At 46.8% G+C, this 23,026-nt stretch overlaps 1 protein-coding gene across 2 annotated transcripts in view; it reads right to left on the minus strand.

Moving 5' to 3' along the window:
* Nucleotides 1-23,026, minus strand: part of ADGB (androglobin) — a 2,161,023-nt gene that overhangs the window by 1,399,872 nt on the left and 738,125 nt on the right. For both annotated transcript variants that reach the window (XM_069606692.1, XM_069606693.1), the window contains one exon: nucleotides 2,883-3,024. In XM_069606692.1, coding sequence (XP_069462793.1) covers nucleotides 2,883-3,024 — 142 coding nt within the window. The remainder of the gene's footprint in view (nucleotides 1-2,882; nucleotides 3,025-23,026) is intronic.

Below are 23,026 nucleotides of genomic sequence, written 5' to 3' on the forward strand. Positions count from 1 at the left end.
TGCTGATAGTGACTGCGCCTCCCCCTCCCCCATTAGTTGTGGGGATCCCCAAGGATCCTACGTCTCGCCCACGCTCTATAACATAACATTTTCACAAAGACCCTCTTTGAACACCTGGACTCGTTCGGCATAGCTTATACTAACTATGCCGATGACACAAAGATCCTCCTCCCGCTCACAGAGTCCTACCACAAAGACTCTGCCACCCTCTACTCCACCTACCTCACCATCCAATCATGGATGGCGACCCACGGCCTCTGCCTCAATGATGAGAAAACCAAACTTCTCATTATTGGTCCGGCAGCGCCCTTAAAATCTCTTGAATCTCAATATTCCACTTTTAACATTGATGGATCCGTGATCTCCGTCTCCTCATTGGCAAAAACACTAGGAGTCTACCTTGATGCCACTCTCTCCCTAACATGCCAAGTAAGTGCCATCTCCTCTGCAGCAGCCTATTCAACAAAATTGCTCAATGCAGCCAGGCCCTGCCTTACGAGCAACAACTGTCTAACAGTTGCCCGGGGAGTGGTGGGCGTCAGGCTGGTCTATTGCAATGTCCTATTCGCTGACATCAAGTCCGGACATAAAAAAAAGTCCAAACCATCCAAAATAATGCCCTGCGCACTGCCCTCAATATACCTTGATCAGAGCATATCTCGGCCGCCCGCAGAGCTGCTAACTGGCTACCCATTAGCAAAAGAATCCTATTTGAGACACTTTCCATCACCCACAAGTGTATCTCCAACTCAGCGCCACCTTATTTGGTTCAGAGAATCTCCAAAGTTCAATCTAGCAGGTCCACCAGAGCCCCATACTCCCACAGGATGGTTCAATTCAAGTTCAAATGAGCCAAAGCAGGAGGGTCCAACTTCCTAGTCCTTGCCGCCAAGCACAGAAACTCTCTCTTACCTGCCCCGAGAGTGGAAAGAATTCTACTGGGCCTTCCGCAAAGCCCTCACAACATGGCTGTTCGCTTAACTGACATGTCCTCCACCATCTACCCACGTACGTTCTCATGCCTGTAAGCTTACTACTGTAACTCTTGTACATATGCTTTTTACAACCGTGTATATGTAACTGTACCTATGCTTATGCCCTACCATGGGCTCCATGTAACTGGTAAAAGTGCAGCCCTGATGCCTGTGGGTTTGTGTGCGCTCTACAAATGGAAAAAAAAAATAACTCCCTCCCTCCCTCCCTCCCTCCCTTCCTTCCTTCCTTCCTTCCTTCCTTCCTTCCTTCCTTCCTTCCTTCCTTCCTTCCTTCCTTCCTTCCTTCCTTCCTTCCTTCCTTCCTTCCTTCCTTCCTTCCTTCCTTCCTTCCTTCCTTCCTTCCTTCCTTCCTTCCTTCCTTCCTTCCTTCCTTCCTTCCTTCCTTCCTTCCTTCCTTCCTTCCTTCCTTCCTTCCTTCCTTCCTTCCTTCCTTCCTTCCTTCCTTCCTTCCTTCCTTCCTTCCTTCCTTCCTTCCTTCCTTCCTTCCTTCCTTCCTTCCTTCCTTCCTTCCTTCCTTCCTTCCTTCCTTCCTTCCTTCCTTCCTTCCTTCCTTCCTTCCTTCCTTCCTTCCTGCTCCTAACTTTACCACCAAGTGGCTCTTCGGTTTTTAATGGGATCAATGCTGTTAAATGACTGTGTGGTAGATGGGATGGTCATTGGCTTGCCCTCTCATCTGCCTGCCACAACCAGGCCCTGCCTTCCAGCCTCTTTCCAGGGAAGACAGGTATGCAGAGTTAGTAAAGGTAACTTAGGAGATGTAGTCCTCTGGGCCTGGGTGCGTCTTTAGTATTTGCTGGCCCACAGCTTCAAGGACCGCTTCAGCCATGTTGGAGTTCTTAACTGCCTCTTGTGGGAATGTCTGATTTAATTTTTTTTTTCAAGAGCGGTCCTGAAGGTGTTTTTAGATGGGGAAGACGTCCGACAGGAGGATGTCAAGTCGGATGATGGGCAAAGTCACAAGCAAGATACAATTGGCCAATGAGAGGAACTCCACATCATGGAGGAGGTGATTGACGCAAAGGTATCACTGTGACATAACACAGTGGGTTCTCAGAGCCAAACTAAACATTCAATGGCAAAGCAAATAGGACTGGCTTTGCAAATTAAGATCCTCAAACCTGTTTGCGTCCTATGGGAGCATTACAAGAAAACTCTAACCCTTTACATTTGCAAAGCCAAACATATTGACATTGCCAATGCTAGCTAAAAAGAGCCATGATAGACTGGGACCATCTTAAAGGTTTATATACAAGGCTCCCAATCCATCATGGTTGCATAACTGCCATGCTAGTATGCACGTCTGCAAAAAGGACGAGCATACACGTCCTTGGCACTTAAGGGGACATATGCAAATTCGTAATTATGAAAATAGTCACACAAAAATGAACACAACGAACTGTAAAAGAAAAGTGCAAAACCCATCACTGTACCACGTAGCAGCATGGGCACAAAAGAAATCTGTAAAGCAAACAGGTACATCTCTCTTATGAACGTAAAATGTTCCAATTGTTTCTACAAAACGGTTGCAGTCCCCATAGCATAGCTTGCACCATAATGAATGATGTGTACAGTAAAGAGCATTCAACTTACACCAGAGCATCACAAATATGTATCTTCAAGAACTGTGGCAGGAAGCTTAAGCTCTTTCTAGATAGACCTAAAATGGACAGACTAGAATGATGGAGGTAGAGGGATGTTTCAGCTCTTACCCGATATAAAAGGTAGGGGCGGGTCATGATACCGCATACTAATAGCAAATGCCCACTCTGCTACGGCAAGCTGCTGCTTTTTGTCCTGTATCATTGTATGCTTGGGATGTGTAACATACTCTTTAAATAGCCGAAAGGCAACAGGTTATGCTATATGAAATAAATGAGGACTACCCACCTGAGCAGTATTTTCTCCACTTGGCGGGTCTGTACTTTCTGTATCAACAGAACCATTCCCTGAAGGTTCCTCTTTCTCGCCAAGAGCTCCAAGGTTGTAAACACTGATAGACTGTCTCCTTTCACCAGAGAGCACAAGTGCCCTTAAAAAAATAAAAAAGTGCAAAAGTTAACTCCTTAATCTACTTTCTGATTAAATAGGTCGTGTTCTTATACATTATGCACAGGTTGCTTAAATAAAAAGACTAACAGGCTAAATAAAATACGAAATTCTTTAGGTGAAAATGCCACGGGTTATTATTACCTTAGTAACAGTACTACATATATTGATATTGAGTGTGTGATTCGAAAAACGCGGCAAAAGGCTTCGAAAAACTGGCGGAGGCGAGTGCTTAACCCGCTGCGTTATCTTACCAGCACACCGTGATAGGGCTGGAAGAAATACAGAGTGTCAGGTTATGTTTAATGTATTGGGGTGACTGCATACATGTGTGGTGGGTTGCCTAACTAAGCATTTAGTGTATTTGGCTACGCATGGACGTGCACTGAATACCGTGCAATATTTAGAGTGGAGTCTGAATGTGATCCTTTCACCATCTAAGGGCAAGGGCCAGGGTATGATTTGAATACACAAGTATTTTCCTGAAGTTGATATTAAATACATTTCACCAAAATAGGCTCAGTGCTCTTTAGTTAGGCTTCAGTGTGGTATCTAAACTGCCCATAGATGGAGGGAGAGAGAGAACAAGTTGCGATATCATAATTTACTTGAAATACTATTTATTTATACTAGTTTCTGAAAGATATTAGATATACAATAGATATGTCGGACTTTCTCAAAATACAGGTGCATACAGTATTTTAAACAGATGGCCTCAACAACACACCAACTCGGAGAGAAGATTCCGGGCTTTGCATTACATATTTTGCGAGGGGGCTAGCTAAGGGGTCTCTCTCTCTCTCTTTCTCTCTTTCTCTATCTCTCTCTCTCCCTCCCTCCCTCCCTCCCCCTCCCCCTCTCCCTCCCCCTCTCCCTCTCCCCTCTCCCCTCTCCCTCTCCTTCTGCCTCTCCCTCTCCCTCTCCCTCTCTCTCTGCCTCTTTCTCTCCCTCTCACCCTTTCTCCCTCTCTCCCTCCCTCTCTCCCCCCTCCCCTGGACGGTTCCCTCCCTAGCCCAGGCATCCCTAAACTGCAGGATTCTCACTATAGATCGGTAACCCCTACTCTCTAATATGCTGCCTGGCTGATCGTGATGGCCTCACAGCAAATACCTTCTCTCTGCCGCCCTCTGCGAATTCCTAGCTGAATCCCAAACAGGGTCCCACAAGATTCACAATTATGTTTAACTGGGATAAGTGCCTTTCAAATACCCTGGCTCTGCTTGCCCTTTTTCCCACGCCCTTGTACTCGACTCCCAGAGCTTCTCCCTCACCCTCTTCTTTCCTCCTACTCTCCACCCTGCTACTCTACCACCAGTGTCTCCTCTCTTTGCCTCACACTGCCTCGTCTGTCCCCCAGATGTTCCTCTCTGACTCTCTTCCTGTCTACCTCCATCCTTTGATCTTACTCTCTACTTATCTTACTCTTTACTACCTTCTCTCCCTGTTCACTAATCATCACTACACTCCTCAACCACTACAGTCTCCTCCTATATCCGCCACTACTCTCCCTCTCCACTGCACTCTCATCTCACTGCACTCCACACAACTACACCCTTTTCCCACTACTCTACACTCCCTCCACCTTTTGCACAATAACCTCTCCACGCTTGCAGTCACCCTTCTCAATCACCCTCAGTCAGGCTGTCAGGCTCCCGTATTCTCAAATGTATTCTCTCACTCACTCACCTTGCATACACTCTCACACCCAAACACCACTTTCTCTTAGCCGCCAATACCTCACAATGCACATGCAAAATCCTTCTAAATGCTCTACTACATGTGGTCTCTAGGTCCTCCTGCTCCTTCCTTGAGCTCACTGGAACAACCCACACTGGCATATCCGTACTGCCCCGTTTTATCCTCCCCTTGTCCCTGCCATTGGCTGCCACCATCAGCTGGTTCCCTAGGCCAACCACTGGCTTGCTTTTACCTGGCGTCTACAATCAGCAGATGATACTTTATCCACAGCGTGCAGGGTTTACACATTTGCAAATTCCCTGTGGCAAAGGAAGTTTAAATTTAACAGATGAACAAGTTACTTCTTACCTTGTAACATTCTTTAGATGGGATGTTCCTCCGACGTATTCCTTATCTTGATAGATTACATCCCAGCTTGCTGGCCTCGGAAATTTTTTCAGTAGAGGGCTCTGCGCGTCGATGTCCCTGGAGCTGGTGTCCCTCGACAGCCTCCGTCTTGGCACCAACGTCAACGTGCGTATAAATAGACTCGCGCAGCGACAGTTGCTCAGCTCCGTTATAAAACTTGAAATTAGCTGTGCATGAATTGGTTAATGACTTTGAAGGAGCGTAAGCTGCAACTACAAGGGAAGTTTTAAAGCGGGGATGGATGGGAGGGGCGATAAGGAATACGTCGGAGGAACATCCCATCGAAACAACGTTACAAGGTAAGAAGAAACTTGTTCTTCGAAGGGATTGTGTCTTCCGACATATTCATTATCTTGATAGACTCCCATAGCAGTGGTGTGAAAGAGGATGTGGGAGTAAAATTGGAATATTTCCCTTTAAGAATGAACAGCATGTAACACAGCTTTGCCAAATCTTGTCTCCTGGCTAGAGGAGGAATCCAGACTGTGGAATTTTGTAAAGGTATGTGCGAACGACCATGTGGTAGCCGCACATATGTCCCGAATCGGTACCCCTCTTTGGAGAGTCGAAGAGGCTGCGATACCCCTGGTTGAATGAGTGATGTGGAATTCAGAGACCACCTTTGGGAGGAAATTAGGCTTCACTTGCAAGACAACTTTGTCTTTGTGAAGAATTGTATGAGGAGGTTTGCAAGATAGAGCTTGTAATTCGCTCACTCTTCTGGCAGATGTCAGAGCCACTAGGAAGACTGTTTTAAGGGTGAGAATTCTTAATGAACAAGAATGGAGTGGTTCAAAAGGAGTACCCATCAGAAAATTTAAGACTAGATTTAAGTCCCACAAGCGAACTTGGAACGGCTTTGGGGGATAGATATTAGTTAACCCTTTCAGAAATTGGATTACTAGGGGTAATTTGAAATATGATGGCTCCTCCACAGTGCGCTTAAAGATTGACAGCGCTGCGAGGTAGCCCTTGATTGTACCAACTTGAAGACCTGAATTCACTAAATAGAGCAAAAAAGATAACACCATTGGTGTAATGCATGAAAAGGGATTGATATTCTTTTCTTTACACCAGCTGCAAAATCTGTTCCAACAGCAGCAGTATAAAGTCTTTGTTGCTGGCCTTCTAGCTGAAAGCAACACCTCCATGACGTCATCCGGGAGGTCCCAATCCTTGTATCTCAGCCTTTCAGAAACCAAGTGTGAAGGTTGAGGGTTCTGATGTCTGGATGGAGAACCTGACCTCCCTTCTGCGAGAGAAGATGCTCTCTTTGCGGAAGACGAATCGGAGGACAGATGGACATGTCCAGAAGGTCCGGGTACCACGTTCTTCTGGCCCAATCCAGGGCAATTAGAATCATAGTCTTCCGGAATCTTCTCAACCTCCTGATCATCTGAGGAATGACAGGGACTGGAGGAAACGCGTATAGAAGCGGAAACTCCCAGTCTACTACGAACGCGTCCCCTAGAGCTCCTCTCGGGGGAAATTCCCTTGAACAAAACTGATCGCACTTCCTGTTGATACTGGTGGTGAACAGATCCACTTGAGGGGTTCCCCAAAGGGCGAAGATCTCTTCAAGGACTTCCTGAGCTAGCTCCCACTCGTGGGAGACTGTGCTCTGCCTGCTCAGAGCGTCTGCTGTCAAATTCTTCTCTCCAGCTAAGTGAACTGCCGATAGAGAGATTCCTTCTTTAATTGCCCAAAACCAGAGCTGCATCGCCTCTCTGCACAGTGGCAGTGACCCTACGCCTCCTCTTTTGTTGAGGTAGTGCATGGCCACTGTGTTGTCCGTCATTATTAAGACATTTTTCCCCTGTACAGATGGCAGAAAAGCCTTCAGCGCTAGTCTGATTGCTCTCAGCTCCAAAAGGTTGATATGTAGTCTGGACTCAGATGGAGACCAACGACCGCTGATGGTCAAGTTGTTGGCAAGGGCTCCCCAACCCGTGAGTGACGCATCCGTGACTACTGTTATCTCTGGCCATGGTTGCCAAAACTGTTCTCCTTTCAAAATCTTCTCCCGACAGATCCACCACTGAAGGTCTTGAGCCACTCTGTCCGGGACTTGAAGGAGATCTCTCATTCTTCCTGAGAAATGCGACCATTGAGTTCTCAGCGCCCACTGGAGAGATCTCATTCTCAGGCGAGCCTCTGGCACTAAGAAGATGCAAGATGCCATGAGGCCTAGCAACCTCAAAAAGTCAAAGGCTGGAAGAAGTTGGGCATTTTGAAATTTGGTGACCATCTGCAGAATATCTTGGGCCCTCACCTCTGGTTGCGAGGCTCTTCCCAGGGAAGTGTCCAGGACCGCTCCAATAAACTGGAGTCTCTGTGATGGTATCATCTGTGACTTCTTTAAGTTGAGGGAGAAGCCCAGTTTGTGAAGGAAGTGGCAGACATAATCTAGTTGGATCTGAGCTTGTTCCGATGATACTGCTCTGATCAACAATCGTCTAGGTAGGAATAGACATGGATCCCTTCCCTCCTTAGACTTGCCGCCACTACCGACATTAGCTTGGTGAAGACCCTCAGGGCGGAGGTCAGCCCAAATGGCAGAACTCAAAATTGATAGTGAGAGTTGCCAATTGCGAACCTCAGGTATTTCCTGTGTTTGAGATGGATTGGCACATGGAAATAAGCATCCTGACGGTCTAGAGATACTGTTACACCTCGCCCTCGGCCGCACCATGTTTCCAGGGTCCTGCCTCGTTGCTCTCGTACGAGCAAGAACAATCAGGGAATTTCGGGCAACACTAAAATAAGGGACAGGAAAGTGATCGCCCTTCATAAAGGGTTACGGCGCCGGCATGCGCCCTTCCTATCGCGCTGGCAGCTGCCATGGCAAATAACTACACGAACTACAACATCCAGAAAACCTGCTACGTTGTAGTTCTCGGCGTTGAGAGGGGAGCCTCATTTTCAGACGATACGCCTCTTGTTGTTATTTATTCCACCGCGGCATACAGAACGCTGCTTCTGTTTAAAGTTACAACCGGCATACTTTCTGAAGTGCCCTCCCGGTATCTTGAATTGTGAAGTCCTTGTTTTCCCGTGTACCGACCCTGTCTGCACACGGACTCCTTATTCTGAATCCCCGATTGAACTGTTTTCTGACCACCCGTGTACCAGACCCCTTGCCTGCTTTCGGAACTCTTGGACACTGATTCTGCTGTGTTTCGTGACCGCTCGTGTACCAGACCCCTTGCCTGCTTTCGGAACTCTTGAACACTGATTCTGCTGTTTCGTGACCGCTCGTGTACCAGACCCCTGCCTGCTTCCTGGACTCTGAGACAGTAACTACTCCGGTAAGAGAAACTCTAATTGGAACTCCATTTTTCTGTGGAATTCGACTTCCTAAGTGCATCTTCTGAACGCTTTGCTGTGGTGCACCATCCCGAAACCAGTGCGACCCTCGTTCCGTTCGGGGATAGCTACCTTACTAACCTCCCTATTTTTTATTTTATACTTTCGTTGTTTTCCAGGACTCTTTCTTCAATCCTATTTCCATCAGGGGTAAAGTATAGTTTTTCTTGGTTTTTCCATACTGCAGACTTATACGTTAGCCGTATACTAAGACCTCTCTACTTTATAGGTTACTCCGGTTCCTTTGGCTTAAGGGGAGATTAAACCAGGTACTACTAAAGGGGAATAGTCTTGGGAATAAACCAGTTTCATTATTGGCAGATTATTTACTTGTTCTCCTTTCCTTTACAGCCTGGGTTTGAGACGGTCGGTTCTCCCCGCTTTTTTGATCGATCGGTCCCCTTGTCTGTACAGTTCAGCAAGTGGTCATATCGGTTTAAAGAGCTCATTCCCTCACAGAGAGGAGGCTTGGGTAGGAGGCTCCAACCCTAGCTCCTTCAAGCAACTCCCCAGCAATAGAGGTCCGGCCTGTTTACGCACTCTCCATATCGGTGAGTAACAGAAACAGAAGCCATGGAAGAAGTTGATCCTTTAACCACCTTGGTCCGCCTGGTATCCGAACTCCGTTCTGATATGACAACCGCACATAGTGCGCTCCATCAAAGGATCGACAATTTGCAGAGTTTCCAAAGCCCCCACACCCTGGGGGTGGATACGTCTGCTGCTACGGCATCAGGTTCAACCGGTCCCATACCCTCTGCCTCTGGCTTTACGACTACCCCGGTGCTTATGGCTACTCAATTCCCACTGGCCCCCCCAGAACGATTCTCCGGGGATCCTAAACATTATCGCACGTTTATCAACCAGTGCAAGTTACATTTTCTCTGTCGGCCCACTGCTTTCCCTAATTCTACAACGAAGGCAGCTTTTGTTCTCTCTCATCTTGGGGGTACCGCAGCCGCTTGGGCTAATCCGTTACTGGAATCTAACAGTTACGTCCTATATGACTGCGATGCTCTCATCACGGCCATGAACAGAGTATTTGACTCCCGCTATAAATCCCAGGCTACTGACCTGGAGTTCCTCAATCTGCGTCAAGGCACATCCTCTTTGTTTGCATACCTTACTAAATTCAATCAGTTGGCAGCTGAAACTGATTGGCCGGAGGAGAAAAAATCAGCCGTGTTTTACAAAGGGTTGTCAGAGGAATTGAAGGACGTTTTGGCCACAGTACCAGTGGTTCCAACCACTTTTGGTGAACTGTTAGACCTGGTATTACAAATAGATGCTAGAAGAACCGAAAGAAGGGGTGAACGCAAGTCACCAGCCCCTGTTACTCTGCAGGTGGAACAATCTTCTCCTTCTTCTTCGCTTCCCGAACCTATGCAGATCGGGGCAGTAAGAGGTCCTTTGACTTCTGCACAACGGGATTATCGCAGAACGCATAATTTATGCATGTATTGCGGGTCTGCTGAACACCTTCTGAAAGATTGCCCTAAGAGACCTGTCAAAAAGCCGGGAAACGCCAGAACCCGGCGATAGACAGGGTCCCTACGCCGGGGGTGCTTTCTTTGGACTCTCATGCTGCTGTTGCTATTCCTGTTAGCCTTCCTGTGGTATTTACCACTGATGATAGTACCTTTACTTCCTTGGCGATCATTGATTCCGGGGCCACCGGGAATTATATGGATTACGATTACGCCACAAGTAAGAACGTTTCGGTTGTCTCTAAAGCCCAACCCGAGGCTGTTCATGCTGTGGACGGTACATCCTTGGTCTCTGGCCTAGTTACACAAAATACCTCCTTAATTCATATGCAAACCAGGGAAGGACATGCTGAGTCGATCTTCGATCTCATTAAAGCCCCTCAATTCCAGGTCATCTTGGGCATCCCTTGGCTGCAACATCATAATCCATCCATCGACTGGACAAGAAAAACGGTGCAGTTTCCTTCCACTGAGTGTAACGAAAAGTGTTTCCTAGACACTAGTGTGTCCTCTGAGTCTTCTTGTCAAGCCTTGGTAGCATCCATGTCCATGATTGGAGCCATTACTAAATCTCCCGAAACCGAAATCCCTCCTGAATACAAGTCTTTCTGTGATGTGTTTGACAAGGGAGGGGCAGACCACTTGCCACCTCATAGGCCTTACGACTGCCCAATCGATTTGCTGCCAGGTGCTAAGGTCCCGGCGGGTAGGGTCTATTCCCTCACGGTTCCAGAAGATAAAATATTAAAGGAGTATATTGACAAGGCATTGGCCACTGGGTTCATTAGACCTTCCAGGTCCCCTGCGGCTTCTCCGCTCTTTTTCGTTCCAAAAAAGGAGGGCGACCTCCGCCCCTGTATTGATTATCGGGCACTAAACGCGGTGACGGTAAAAAATCAATATCCCCTCCCGCTCATTTCAGTACTCTTAGATCAGCTTGGTTCTTCTGTAGTCTTTACTAAACTGGATCCTAGGGGTGCATATAATCTCGTTCGAATGCGAAAAGGGGACGAGTGGAAGACCGCATTCAAAACACGCTACGGACTGTATGAATATCTGGTGATGCCGTTTGGTCTCTGTAATGCCCCGGCTACCTTCCAGGCATTCATGAATGATATTTTCCATGACTGTTTGGATCAGTTTGTTGTAGTATATTTGGACGATATCCTCATTTATTCACCCTCCAGTGAGGAGCACACGAGGCACGTGCAAATAGTCTTGCAACGGTTGAGGGAAAACCACCTGTTTGTCAAAGCTGAAAAATGTGTCTTCCACTCCACTGAAGTGGAGTTTCTTGGCTACGACCTGACTAGTAGGGGTATAAGGATGAGTCGCTCTAAAGTCAGGGCTGTATTGGATTGGCCTGTTCCTACGTCGATTAAAGCCTTGCAATCCTTTCTGGGGTTCTCGAACTTTTATAGGCGCTTCATCCGTTCTTTTTCTTCTATATCTGCGCCATTGACGGCTTTGACCAGCTCTAAGAAATCCTATCACTGGAACCAGGAGGCACAAAGAGCCTTTGACACCCTTAAGGCAGCTTTCACTTCCGCCCCAGTGTTACAGCACCCTAATCCGTTACTCCCATTTTTGGTGGAGACCGACGCCTCTGGCTCGGCTATTGGGGCGGTTCTATCTCAAAAGTGTCCGGATTCAGGGGAAGCCCATCCGATTGCATTCTTCTCAAGAAAATTGACGCCCTATGAGCGCAATTACCCAATCACAGAAAGGGAACTCCTAGCCATAAAAGACGCCTTTTCCGAATGGCAGCACCATCTTTTGGGGGCTCGACATCAGGTCACAGTTTTTTCGGATCATCTGAGCCTTTTGGCGTTTAAATCAATGAAATGTCTTACTGCACGACAGGCTCGCTGGCATCTTTTCTTTTCTCAGTTTTATTTTACCATCACATATCGCCCGGCACGATTGAATACTTGTGCAGATGCTTTGTCACGTATTGCCTCCCATTCTGACAACAAAACCTCTGACAAACCGCTCTTGTTACCACGTAACGTTGTTTGTGCCTGCACTCCTCAACCTAGCCTGCGGACTTTGGTTTCGGATTGGGTCTCCGAGCATAAAGAAGAATGTGAGAGACTCAATCTTGATGTGGTTCAAGGCCTACCCTACATCCAAGGACGCTTGTTTGTGCCTCCAGGACAGGCACGACTACGTGCTCTGGCCTGGTCTCATGATTCCCTATGTGCGGCTCATCCGGGTCAGCAAAAGACGCTGGAGGGATTACGCCGTTGGTCCTGGTGGCCTACCATGTCAAGAGATGTGATTGACTATCTGGCATCCTGTTCTATATGTTCCCAATGCAAGGTCTCCCGCTCCAAATCTGTGGGTTTGTTACGCCCTCTCCCTGTGCCTCACAAACCATGGTACATGGTTTCCATGGACTTTATTGTGGATTTACCTCCTGTGAAAGGTTTTGACACCATCTGGGTGGTAATTGATTACTTCACCAAGATGGCGTTGTTCATTCCATGTACAGGTCTTCCTTCTGCCCCTGTGTTGGCGTCCCTTTTTCTCCAGAACGTTTTTCGGTTCTTTGGATTGCCTGCCATCCTGGTTTCGGATCGTGGTTCTCAATTTACGTCACGTTTCTGGAGGGCTTTGACTGCTTCATTGGGTATTGACGATCGGTTCAGTTCTGCTTATCATCCTCAGACAGACGGGCAAACCGAAAGGGTAAATGCCACCCTTGAACAATTTCTCCGGTGTCTCTGCCTTCGTTTCCAAGCATCCTGGTTGACGATGCTTCCCTCTGCCGAATTCGCTTACAACAATTCCATGCATACCGCCTCAGGGGTTTCCCCGTTTTTTGCCCTATACGGTTGCCATCCACGATCTTTACCGTTTGATCCTACGCTTCCCATTGATAACCCGGCAGCTCGGGACTGTGTAAGGGAATTGGTGACGACCCGTAGTACGGTTCGCTCTCATCTGCTTCTAGCTCAGGCCAGGGCAAAGAGAAATGCTGATCGTCACAGAAAACCGGCACCTACTTACAAGGTGGGAATGAAAGTTTGGTTGTCCACCCGTAATTTGCGGATTCCTGGCAAACGCTTGTTGTTACCTAAATTTGTGGGTCCTTTTCCCATTATTGAGATCATTAATCCGGTGGCTGTACGCCTTTCTTTACCTTCCTCGTGGAATCAACATCCGGTATTCCACGTATGTCTCCTGAAGCCTTGTCCTCCCTCTGTTCGGCTACCCGATCGCCCTCCTCTGATTCAAGTGGATGGGGATGAGGAATACGAAGTGGCGGACATCCTGGATTTCTGTCTCCGTAGGGGGCGCCCCTTTTATTTGGTGGATTGGAAGGGTTACGGTCCCGAAGACAGGTCCTGGGAGCCCTTGTGCAATATACATACTCCGGCTCTCTTGCGCCGTTTCCATGCACGGAGGGGGTCTGCGCCGCCTTTGGGGGTGGATGCTGTTACACCTCGCCCTCGGCCGCGCCATGTTTCCAGGGTCCTGCCTCGTTGCTCTCGTACGAGCAAGAACAATCAGGGAATTTCGGGCAACACTAAAATAAGGGACAGGAAAGTGATCGCCCTTCATAAAGGGTTACGGCGCCGGCATGCGCCCTTCCTATCGCGCTGGCAGCTGCCATGGCAAATAACTACACGAACTACAACATCCAGAAAACCTGCTACTTTGTAGTTCTCGGCGTTGAGAGGGGAGCCTCATTTTCAGACGATACGCCTCTTGTTGTTATTTATTCCACCGCGGCATACAGAACGCTGCTTCTGTTTAAAGTTACAACCGGCATACTTTCTGAAGTGCCCTCCCGGTATCTTGAATTGTGAAGTCCTTGTTTTCCCGTGTACCGACCCTGTCTGCACACGGACTCCTTATTCTGAATCCCCGATTGAACTGTTTTCTGACCACCCGTGTACCAGACCCCTTGCCTGCTTTCGGAACTCTTGGACACTGATTCTGCTGTGTTTCGTGACCGCTCGTGTACCAGACCCCTTGCCTGCTTTCAGAACTCTTGAACACTGATTCTGCTGTTTCGTGACCGCTCGTGTACCAGACCCCTGCCTGCTTCCTGGACTCTGAGACAGTAACTACTCCGGTAAGAGAAACTCTAATTGGAACTCCATTTTTCTGTGGAATTCGACTTCCTAAGTGCATCTTCTGAACGCTTTGCTGTGGTGCACCATCCCGAAACCAGTGCGACCCTCGTTCCGTTCGGGGATAGCTACCTTACTAACCTCCCTATTTTTTATTTTATACTTTCGTTGTTTTCCAGGACTCTTTCTTCAATCCTATTTCCATCAGGGGTAAAGTATAGTTTTTCTTGGTTTTTCCATACTGCAGACTTATACGTTAGCCATATACTAAGACCTCTCTACTTTATAGGTTACTCCGGTTCCTTTGGCTTAAGGGGAGATTAAACCAGGTACTACTAAAGGGGAATAGTCTTGGGAATAAACCAGTTTCATTATTGGCAGATTATTTACTTGTTCTCCTTTCCTTTACAGCCTGGGTTTGAGACGGTCGGTTCTCCCCGCTTTTTTGATCGATCGGTCCCCTTGTCTGTACAGTTCAGCAAGTGGTCATATCGGTTTAAAGAGCTCATTCCCTCACAGAGAGGAGGCTTGGGTAGGAGGCTCCAACCCTAGCTCCTTCAAGCAACTCCCCAGCAATAGAGGTCCGGCCTGTTTACGCACTCTCCATATCGGTGAGTAACAGATACCAACTAGTCCTGAAGCTGGAGGGCCTGGAGGATCTGAGAAAGAGTTACCATCTTGAACTTGTCTTTCCTGAGGAATATGTTCAATTCTCGCAAGTCCAAGATGGGTCTCAGTCCTCCGTCCTTCTTTGATACTAGGAAGTAGGGGGAATACCAACCCTTGTTCCTCTCCGCTACGGGTACCGGCTCTATGGCACCCTTCTCTAGCAGGTCTATAATCTCCAGCACAAACAGCGGATCTGGAAACTTCAAAGAGTTGTTCCCCGGTGGATGACTCTGAGGGGTGTGTAGGAAGGGCAGGCAGTAACCTTGGGCAACTGTCTCCAGTGCCCAAGCATCTGACATAATCGCCTGCATTTCTTCCAGATGTTGAGTTAACCTGCCCCCTACTGGTGTCTTGTGAGGGGAGACCTCAGAGGGGTTTTGAACCGGCTGACGCAGATGCAGAGGGTAAAGTGGCACCTGTTGCTGCGGCTTTTGTACCTTTTCCCCGTCCACCACAGGTGAATCGTTTCTGGCCCCTTCGAGCTGGCTGTCCTCTGCCTTTTCTGAATGCGGAGTAAAAGCGAAAGGACCTAACCCTCCAGGAAGCTCCTGAGGGGTGATTTGGAGTCTGCTGGATTGCAGCCCCAAGAGATTTCCCGGCTGCCTTGGATGTTTGTAATTTCACCAGGTTGTCATCAGCCTTCTTACCAAATAAAGAAGTGCTGTCAAAGGGCATGTTCAAAAGTCTAGCTTGTACATCTGGAGCAAAACCAGACTTCCGCAACCACGCAAATCTGCGGATTGTGGTACTTGCCACCATGGCCCTGCTGATACTGTCAGCAGAATCAATGCCTGTTTGAAGGGACTCGTACAGGCATTGATTCTGCTGACAGTATCTTTCCCATCTTTGATGATGTTTAAAAATGCTTCCCTTTCCTCTCCTTCTGGGAGACAGTCAGCTGCAGATGAAGCACACTCCTAAAGTGTATGGCTGAATCTTGCAAGCGTGCAAGTGGCGTTAATAGATTTAAGCGCCATGCTACTTGCCGAAAAGACTTTTGTTGACATAGCATCAAACCTTTTATCGTCCCTGTCCTGTGCAATAGTAGGGTATGCAGATCTACTATTTGATGAAGTTGCTGCTTGTACAACCAAACTCTCTGGAGTTGGATGTTTGCTCAAGTATTCGGGATCTGTAGCAGATACCCTGTATTTGGCAGATAGTTTCTTGTTAACTGCAGGGATAACTTCAGGAGTTTACCAATTAGCAGAGATCTTTCTTTGCAGAGCAGTATGAAAGGGAACAACAGGATCTTCCTGTGGACCTTTAACTAAAATGTCAGTAAGGTCATCCTGCTGAAAAGAAGGTGTAGGTGTAGACCACCCCATGAATTCTATTATTCTAGCCACCAGAACTCTATAAGGGGTCTCAGCATGCTCCCCAGGATCTGGTTTAGCAAACTCTACTTCTGGAGAAGTATCTAAACCACTTGCCTCATGTAAAGAGTCTTGAAGATCTTTTAACCTGTTCTCTTCAGAGATAAATTCCTCTGGTATGGGTGTTGTGGTCCTTTGTAAACCAAAAGGTCTCTCATGGTCGGAATCCTCCTCTTCCTCATATATAGAGGACAAAGCTCTAAAGTAATCAGACCTAGCATATGGTTTAAAACCCATTTCTAGAGCAGAAGGGACCAAATTGGTTGTCACTGGTTGAGAAAACGTCGAAGTTGTCGACGTGGAAGTCAAAGGCTTTGACAAACCCGAAAAGGGCATCGAAAAAGTTTGAAGAGACCTCGAAGTACTCGAGAGGATCGGAATCCTACTCGGAGTCGTCGAAGTTGACGACGGCATCCTCGAGGTCATGGTCGAAGTCCTCGACACCTCTACTGTTTGAGATGTAGTGACAGTTGTAGGTCTGTCTTTTATCGAAGTCGACAGTGGCGTCGAAGACGGTGTCGATGCAACCGATTTATGCGTCGACGGACCCTTCGACAAAGGTGTCGATGACAGATTTATGAGTCGAAGAAAGCTTCGACGACGGCGTCGATGACGCGGACTTACTGCCTTTACGCGAGGGTTCATGACGCTCTCGGGTAGTTTCTTTCGCCGGGTGCAATGACTCACAGCGTTTTGATTTTTCGGGTCTTTCACCCAGGGTATCACCTTTAGCCACCTCCGAGGGGGTCGAGGCCACTTTCTCGAAGACGCTAATCATTTTCTTACGGAATTCCTCCCACTTAGCTGGAGAGCTGTGTTTTGTGGGGCAGGTGTCCCTTCCCGGGGAGACAGAAGAAGACAAAGAAGAGGGAGATCTACGACGCCTCTTCTTAGAGTGTTTTGATCTCGAAGACTTATGGGAACCGCTTCGAGACCTTGAATGGGATTGTTTCCTGTGACGGCGAAGAGACGAATGTCTCAACTCTGCCAAAGAAACTTTCAAGGGAGTAGAAATTTTAAGAGTCTTACCTCTTTCAGCTTTCCCTTACGCTCCTTCAAGGCTTTCGCCGTCATAGACATACAGTCCTCGCATTCCGAACCGTGATGTTCCGATCCCAAGCACCACAAACAGATCCTGTGAGGATCTGTCAACGACATTTTCTTCCCACAATCACAACACTTTTTGAAGCCAGACCGTGGGGTCGACGGTTCGGATGAGGAAGCCATCGAATTAAGATGATATCTTCGAAGAGTAAGTTGAATCTTCTTGAAGAAAGAACTGAGCAACACGATTCCGAGGCGCACGAAGCGCGGAAAAACAGAACTGAGCAACGTTCGCTGCACCAGTCTATTTATACGCACAATGACGTCAGCGCCAAGACGGAGGCTGTCGAGAGACACCAGCTCGAGGGACGTCGACGCGCAGCGCCCCCTACTGAAAAAATTTCCGAGGCCAGCAAGCTGGGATGTAATCTATCAAGATAAGGAATACGTCGGAGGACACACTCCCTTCGAAAGCTTCTTTTTGATTACTAGAGGATTTTCTTTCTCCAGATTCACTTGCTGGGAGAGGTGAGGGACGAAGACTAAAGCAGGCGATGCCGGCAGAGGTTTCAGAATGGGGACTAGGGGTACACTCCAAACTTGTCCATGGCCATTTCGGAATCCAAGGCCAGCCCCTCTCCGTGGGATTCATTGTCATTTTCCTCCCTCTCTGATGGGGAATATCACTGTTAGCTGACACTTCGTTACATGTTGTGCACATTCCAGGACGAACTAGGAAAAGACTTAACTTATCTTTTTTAAGTCAAAGCTATTTTGTCGGTTTAAGTTAGGCGATAGATTGGCACCTGTAGCTCGAGTTGTTTCATATTTCAGGCTATCTCAGTTATTTCAGTTTAAACTTTACAAGATAGCCAGAACATATGAGGCTTTCTAGTATATTGTCTAGATTGTTTCCAGCATGTAAATGCTGTTGAGGGGATGTATTATACACCCCACGAGAGCCGACTTGTCCTTGGGTTTGACCACATGTAAAAATTAATGCATGAGTGGTCTTCGGAGCACCAATCACGGATGACGCCGGATTGTGATGTTGTGATTCTTTGATTTAATAAAGGCACCTCACCTGAATGTGACGTATTTGTGTCCATTACGTTGAGGCGTGTTGCATTATTAGCCCCGACCGAGTGGGCTTACGCCTTGAAAGTACGCTATACTTCACGTGACTTGAACGTCACGTGATCATGCGAGTGCGTATATTACCCGGATGCGCTGAGTTTGAACGTTGGTCGCACCGGCTAACAGAACCACTGCGGCGAAGAGCGAAGGACGCTCTGTTGTGAGTAAGGTAAGCAGTGCTCTCTGTGTTCTGTCCAGGGTGTCAACACATTTTATACACAGTGGCTATTTGAAATATACCACGTGTTAATGTGGATGAAGGGATGAATGAACCTTACAGTGCCGCTACGGTTATGAAATGTTTGTTTTCCGCCCTTATTTGATGCTAGGGGGTCAAGGACTTACCCTGACGTACACCAACGCTCCATAGAGCTGTGCATGCCCCCTTGATTGTCGGGAATTACTTTCTCAGTGGTGATCGTGCACCATTCTGGTCGGCAAACACCAGCGTCATACATCGAGATATTGACCGAAGACTCAATGTGAGTGTCTGGCGGAATTTATTTTGGTTATAGCCTTCTCCTTTTTCTCGCATGACACACAACTGGGTTGTGGTTGGTTTCACCTCTACCCTGAGGGACGGCCTTAATGGTTCTGGAAGTCTTGGCATGTCACGTGGTGTTGCTGATGGTGATAGCTGGTGAGACATACCAATTAATATGGTAAATCAATCATGGTTCCGAATCTCGGTTCTTATGATCCCCAGATTGGTAGAGGGAGTCGATGGGTACTAATAACCCTTTTCTACACCCCGTTCATTTGCGGTGCGGTGGTAGTAATGATCAATCTAGACACTTAAGCATTGAGCTCGATTGATTGTGTGTTTTTTATGTTTATATTTAGGTGAGCTTTGTTGATGTAGTCTACCAGTTCTCTTTTCCATCTACATTCCTTCTGACCACGCTGGACCATAGTGCCCTTGAAGAATTTCTGGTGAACAAGATTTGTACAGAAAGAAACATGTCGGGTCTGGGATTGTACTGTTACTTGTAAACAGTTTTAATTGACACTAGTTGGAGCTGGAATAGACCGCACAATCAGCGGTGGCCCAGCTATGACAAACTCATGGTTCATATTGATAATGGACAAGAAACTGTATTGTTGTATTTTAGCATGATTGTTTTTTATGTTATAATTGAGTGAATTGATGAATTGTTTGAGTATGAATGTAGTATGGTCGGTGTGTGGTTTGGGATGGTTTTAGATGGAAATGATGTATTGCACTAGTCCATTTATTAATTTGATGGATTGTCTAACTAATGAATGTATTGATACTCATATTTGCGACTGTTTTTTATAATGATGAGATCAGTCTTTTATAATGACTTTTTTTATATGTTAATAAATATGTTTAATCATGATTAAGTGTCCACTGGGTTGGATTGAATTTGTTTCATCTCAGCATACAGTTTTTTGAGAGACACGTCACCTGACAGGTGTTGCCTAAGTCGTTAAGTTAGTGTGATCATGTAGATCGGTAGACTGCATCTGAACCCACCACATAAAAACACCAGTGCTCTGACCTTTGATGTTTAAATAAATATTTTGGTTCTATCCAGGCCAGGTCACAGTACCCAGATATGCCTGGTATCCCCTGTTACTCCTGTTGGTTTGTGTTTTTGCACGGCTTTTTTGTCCGTGGGATTCATTGTCATTTTCCTCCCTCTCTGATGGGGAATATCACTGTTAGCTGACACTTCGTTACATGTTGTGCACATTCCAGGACGAACTAGGAAAAGACTTAACTTATCTTTTTTAAGTCAAAGCTATTTTGTCGGTTTAAGTTAGGCGATAGATTGGCACCTGTAGCTCGAGTTGTTTCATATTTCAGGCTATCTCAGTTATTTCAGTTTAAACTTTACAAGATAGCCAGAACATATGAGGCTTTCTAGTATATTGTCTAGATTGTTTCCAGCATGTAAATGCTGTTGAGGGGATGTATTATACACCCCACGAGAGCCGACTTGTCCTTGGGTTTGACCACATGTAAAAATTAATGCATGAGTGGTCTTCGGAGCACCAATCACGGATGACGCCGGATTGTGATGTTGTGATTCTTTGATTTAATAAAGGCACCTCACCTGAATGTGACGTATTTGTGTCCATTACGTTGAGGCGTGTTGCATTATTAGCCCCGACCGAGTGGGCTTACGCCTTGAAAGTACGCTATACTTCACGTGACTTGAACGTCACGTGATCATGCGAGTGCGTATATTACCCGGATGCGCTGAGTTTGAACGTTGGTCGCACCGGCTAACAGAACCACTGCGGCGAAGAGCGAAGGACGCTCTGTTGTGAGTAAGGTAAGCAGTGCTCTCTGTGTTCTGTCCAGGGTGTCAACACATTTTATACACAGTGGCTATTTGAAATATACCACGTGTTAATGTGGATGAAGGGATGAATGAACCTTACAGTGCCGCTACGGTTATGAAATGTTTGTTTTCCGCCCTTATTTGATGCTAGGGGGTCAAGGACTTACCCTGACGTACACCAACGCTCCATAGAGCTGTGCATGCCCCCTTGATTGTCGGGAATTACTTTCTCAGTGGTGATCGTGCACCATTCTGGTCGGCAAACACCAGCGTCATACATCGAGATATTGACCGAAGACTCAATGTGAGTGTCTGGCGGAATTTATTTTGGTTATAGCCTTCTCCTTTTTCTCGCATGACACACAACTGGGTTGTGGTTGGTTTCACCTCTACCCTGAGGGACGGCCTTAATGGTTCTGGAAGTCTTGGCATGTCACGTGGTGTTGCTGATGGTGATAGCTGGTGAGACATACCAATTAATATGGTAAATCAATCATGGTTCCGAATCTCGGTTCTTATGATCCCCAGATTGGTAGAGGGAGTCGATGGGTACTAATAACCCTTTTCTACACCCCGTTCATTTGCGGTGCGGTGGTAGTAATGATCAATCTAGACACTTAAGCATTGAGCTCGATTGATTGTGTGTTTTTTATGTTTATATTTAGGTGAGCTTTGTTGATGTAGTCTACCAGTTCTCTTTTCCATCTACATTCCTTCTGACCACGCTGGACCATAGTGCCCTTGAAGAATTTCTGGTGAACAAGATTTGTACAGAAAGAAACATGTCGGGTCTGGGATTGTACTGTTACTTGTAAACAGTTTTAATTGACACTAGTTGGAGCTGGAATAGACCGCACAATCAGCGGTGGCCCAGCTATGACAAACTCATGGTTCATATTGATAATGGACAAGAAACTGTATTGTTGTATTTTAGCATGATTGTTTTTTATGTTATAATTGAGTGAATTGATGAATTGTTTGAGTATGAATGTAGTATGGTCGGTGTGTGGTTTGGGATGGTTTTAGATGGAAATGATGTATTGCACTAGTCCATTTATTAATTTGATGGATTGTCTAACTAATGAATGTATTGATACTCATATTTGCGACTGTTTTTTATAATGATGAGATCAGTCTTTTATAATGACTTTTTTTATATGTTAATAAATATGTTTAATCATGATTAAGTGTCCACTGGGTTGGATTGAATTTGTTTCATCTCAGCATACAGTTTTTTGAGAGACACGTCACCTGACAGGTGTTGCCTAAGTCGTTAAGTTAGTGTGATCATGTAGATCGGTAGACTGCATCTGAACCCACCACATAAAAACACCAGTGCTCTGACCTTTGATGTTTAAATAAATATTTTGGTTCTATCCAGGCCAGGTCACAGTACCCAGATATGCCTGGTATCCCCTGTTACTCCTGTTGGTTTGTGCAGCCCCTCTCCAAGCCATATGACCACCAACCCATGACCCAATCACAGCACAGCCCTCAGTACACAAGTGGGAGAGAACCTACTATCAAAATCATCCTGTTCAGTCTGGCAGGAGGAGGTGTGGGAGAAGGAGCTATAGTGAAAGGTGTTTGGGCAAGACTGGAGGGTGAGAGGAGTTTCGAGGCAAACAGAGGTTAAAGGAGATAAATGGAGGATGGAGAGGGAGATCCTGGAATATGAGAAGTTTCATTTGGAAGGAGATATTGAAAAAATCAAGTTCCCATCATAGGACATAGATACTGGAGGAATGTTATTCGGAGAGAAGTGCACTGGGGTAGATGGGTGTAATCTGAGCAAAGTTATATTGGTGGAGGAGGTTTGTCATTGTTAGGAAAGATTTCTCTAGAAGCAACTTTTCCTCCATATAATATGATATGATAAGTCATTTATGACGCACCTGTACACACGTGTTTCTAGGCGAGAGGGAACACAGAGGAAGGACAAGTCAAACGATTTTACTAGGTCTTGTGTCATTCAGATTGTGCAAGAGCGAAAATGAGAATAGTAAGGGGAAAGGAAAGGGGGAAGTGCAAGGGAGAGTGGAGGAGAAAACAGGGTAGCAATGCTCTGAGAAAGTGCAGCCAGGGCAGCGCGGCTCTGGGTAGTGCAAGGAGAACAAGGGACTGTAGAGTTACAGTTACAGCCCCTAAGTGCATGGTAGGCCTGCAGGCATTGCAAGGGTGACTTATCAAGAAAGAGCCTGGTACCCAGTGAGCCTCTGAGGGTAGCCAAGCAAACAGTCAGTACAGCAGACAGGTAGGTCAGCAGGGGCGGGAGGGAGAGAAAGCAGAGAAGAAGAGGAACGTTTTGAGCTGCTTCCGGAACTTCAAGTGGTACGGCTCAAGTTTGAGAGGTGCAGGGAGGCCGTTCCAGAGGGAGGCACCTGCAGAGGAGAGAGATGTACCCCC

The sequence above is a fragment of the Ambystoma mexicanum genome, chromosome 4p (genome assembly GCF_040938575.1).
Source record: "Ambystoma mexicanum isolate Mex_15411 chromosome 4p, UKY_AmexF1_1, whole genome shotgun sequence".
NCBI classification, from domain to species: Eukaryota; Metazoa; Chordata; class Amphibia; order Caudata; family Ambystomatidae; genus Ambystoma; species Ambystoma mexicanum.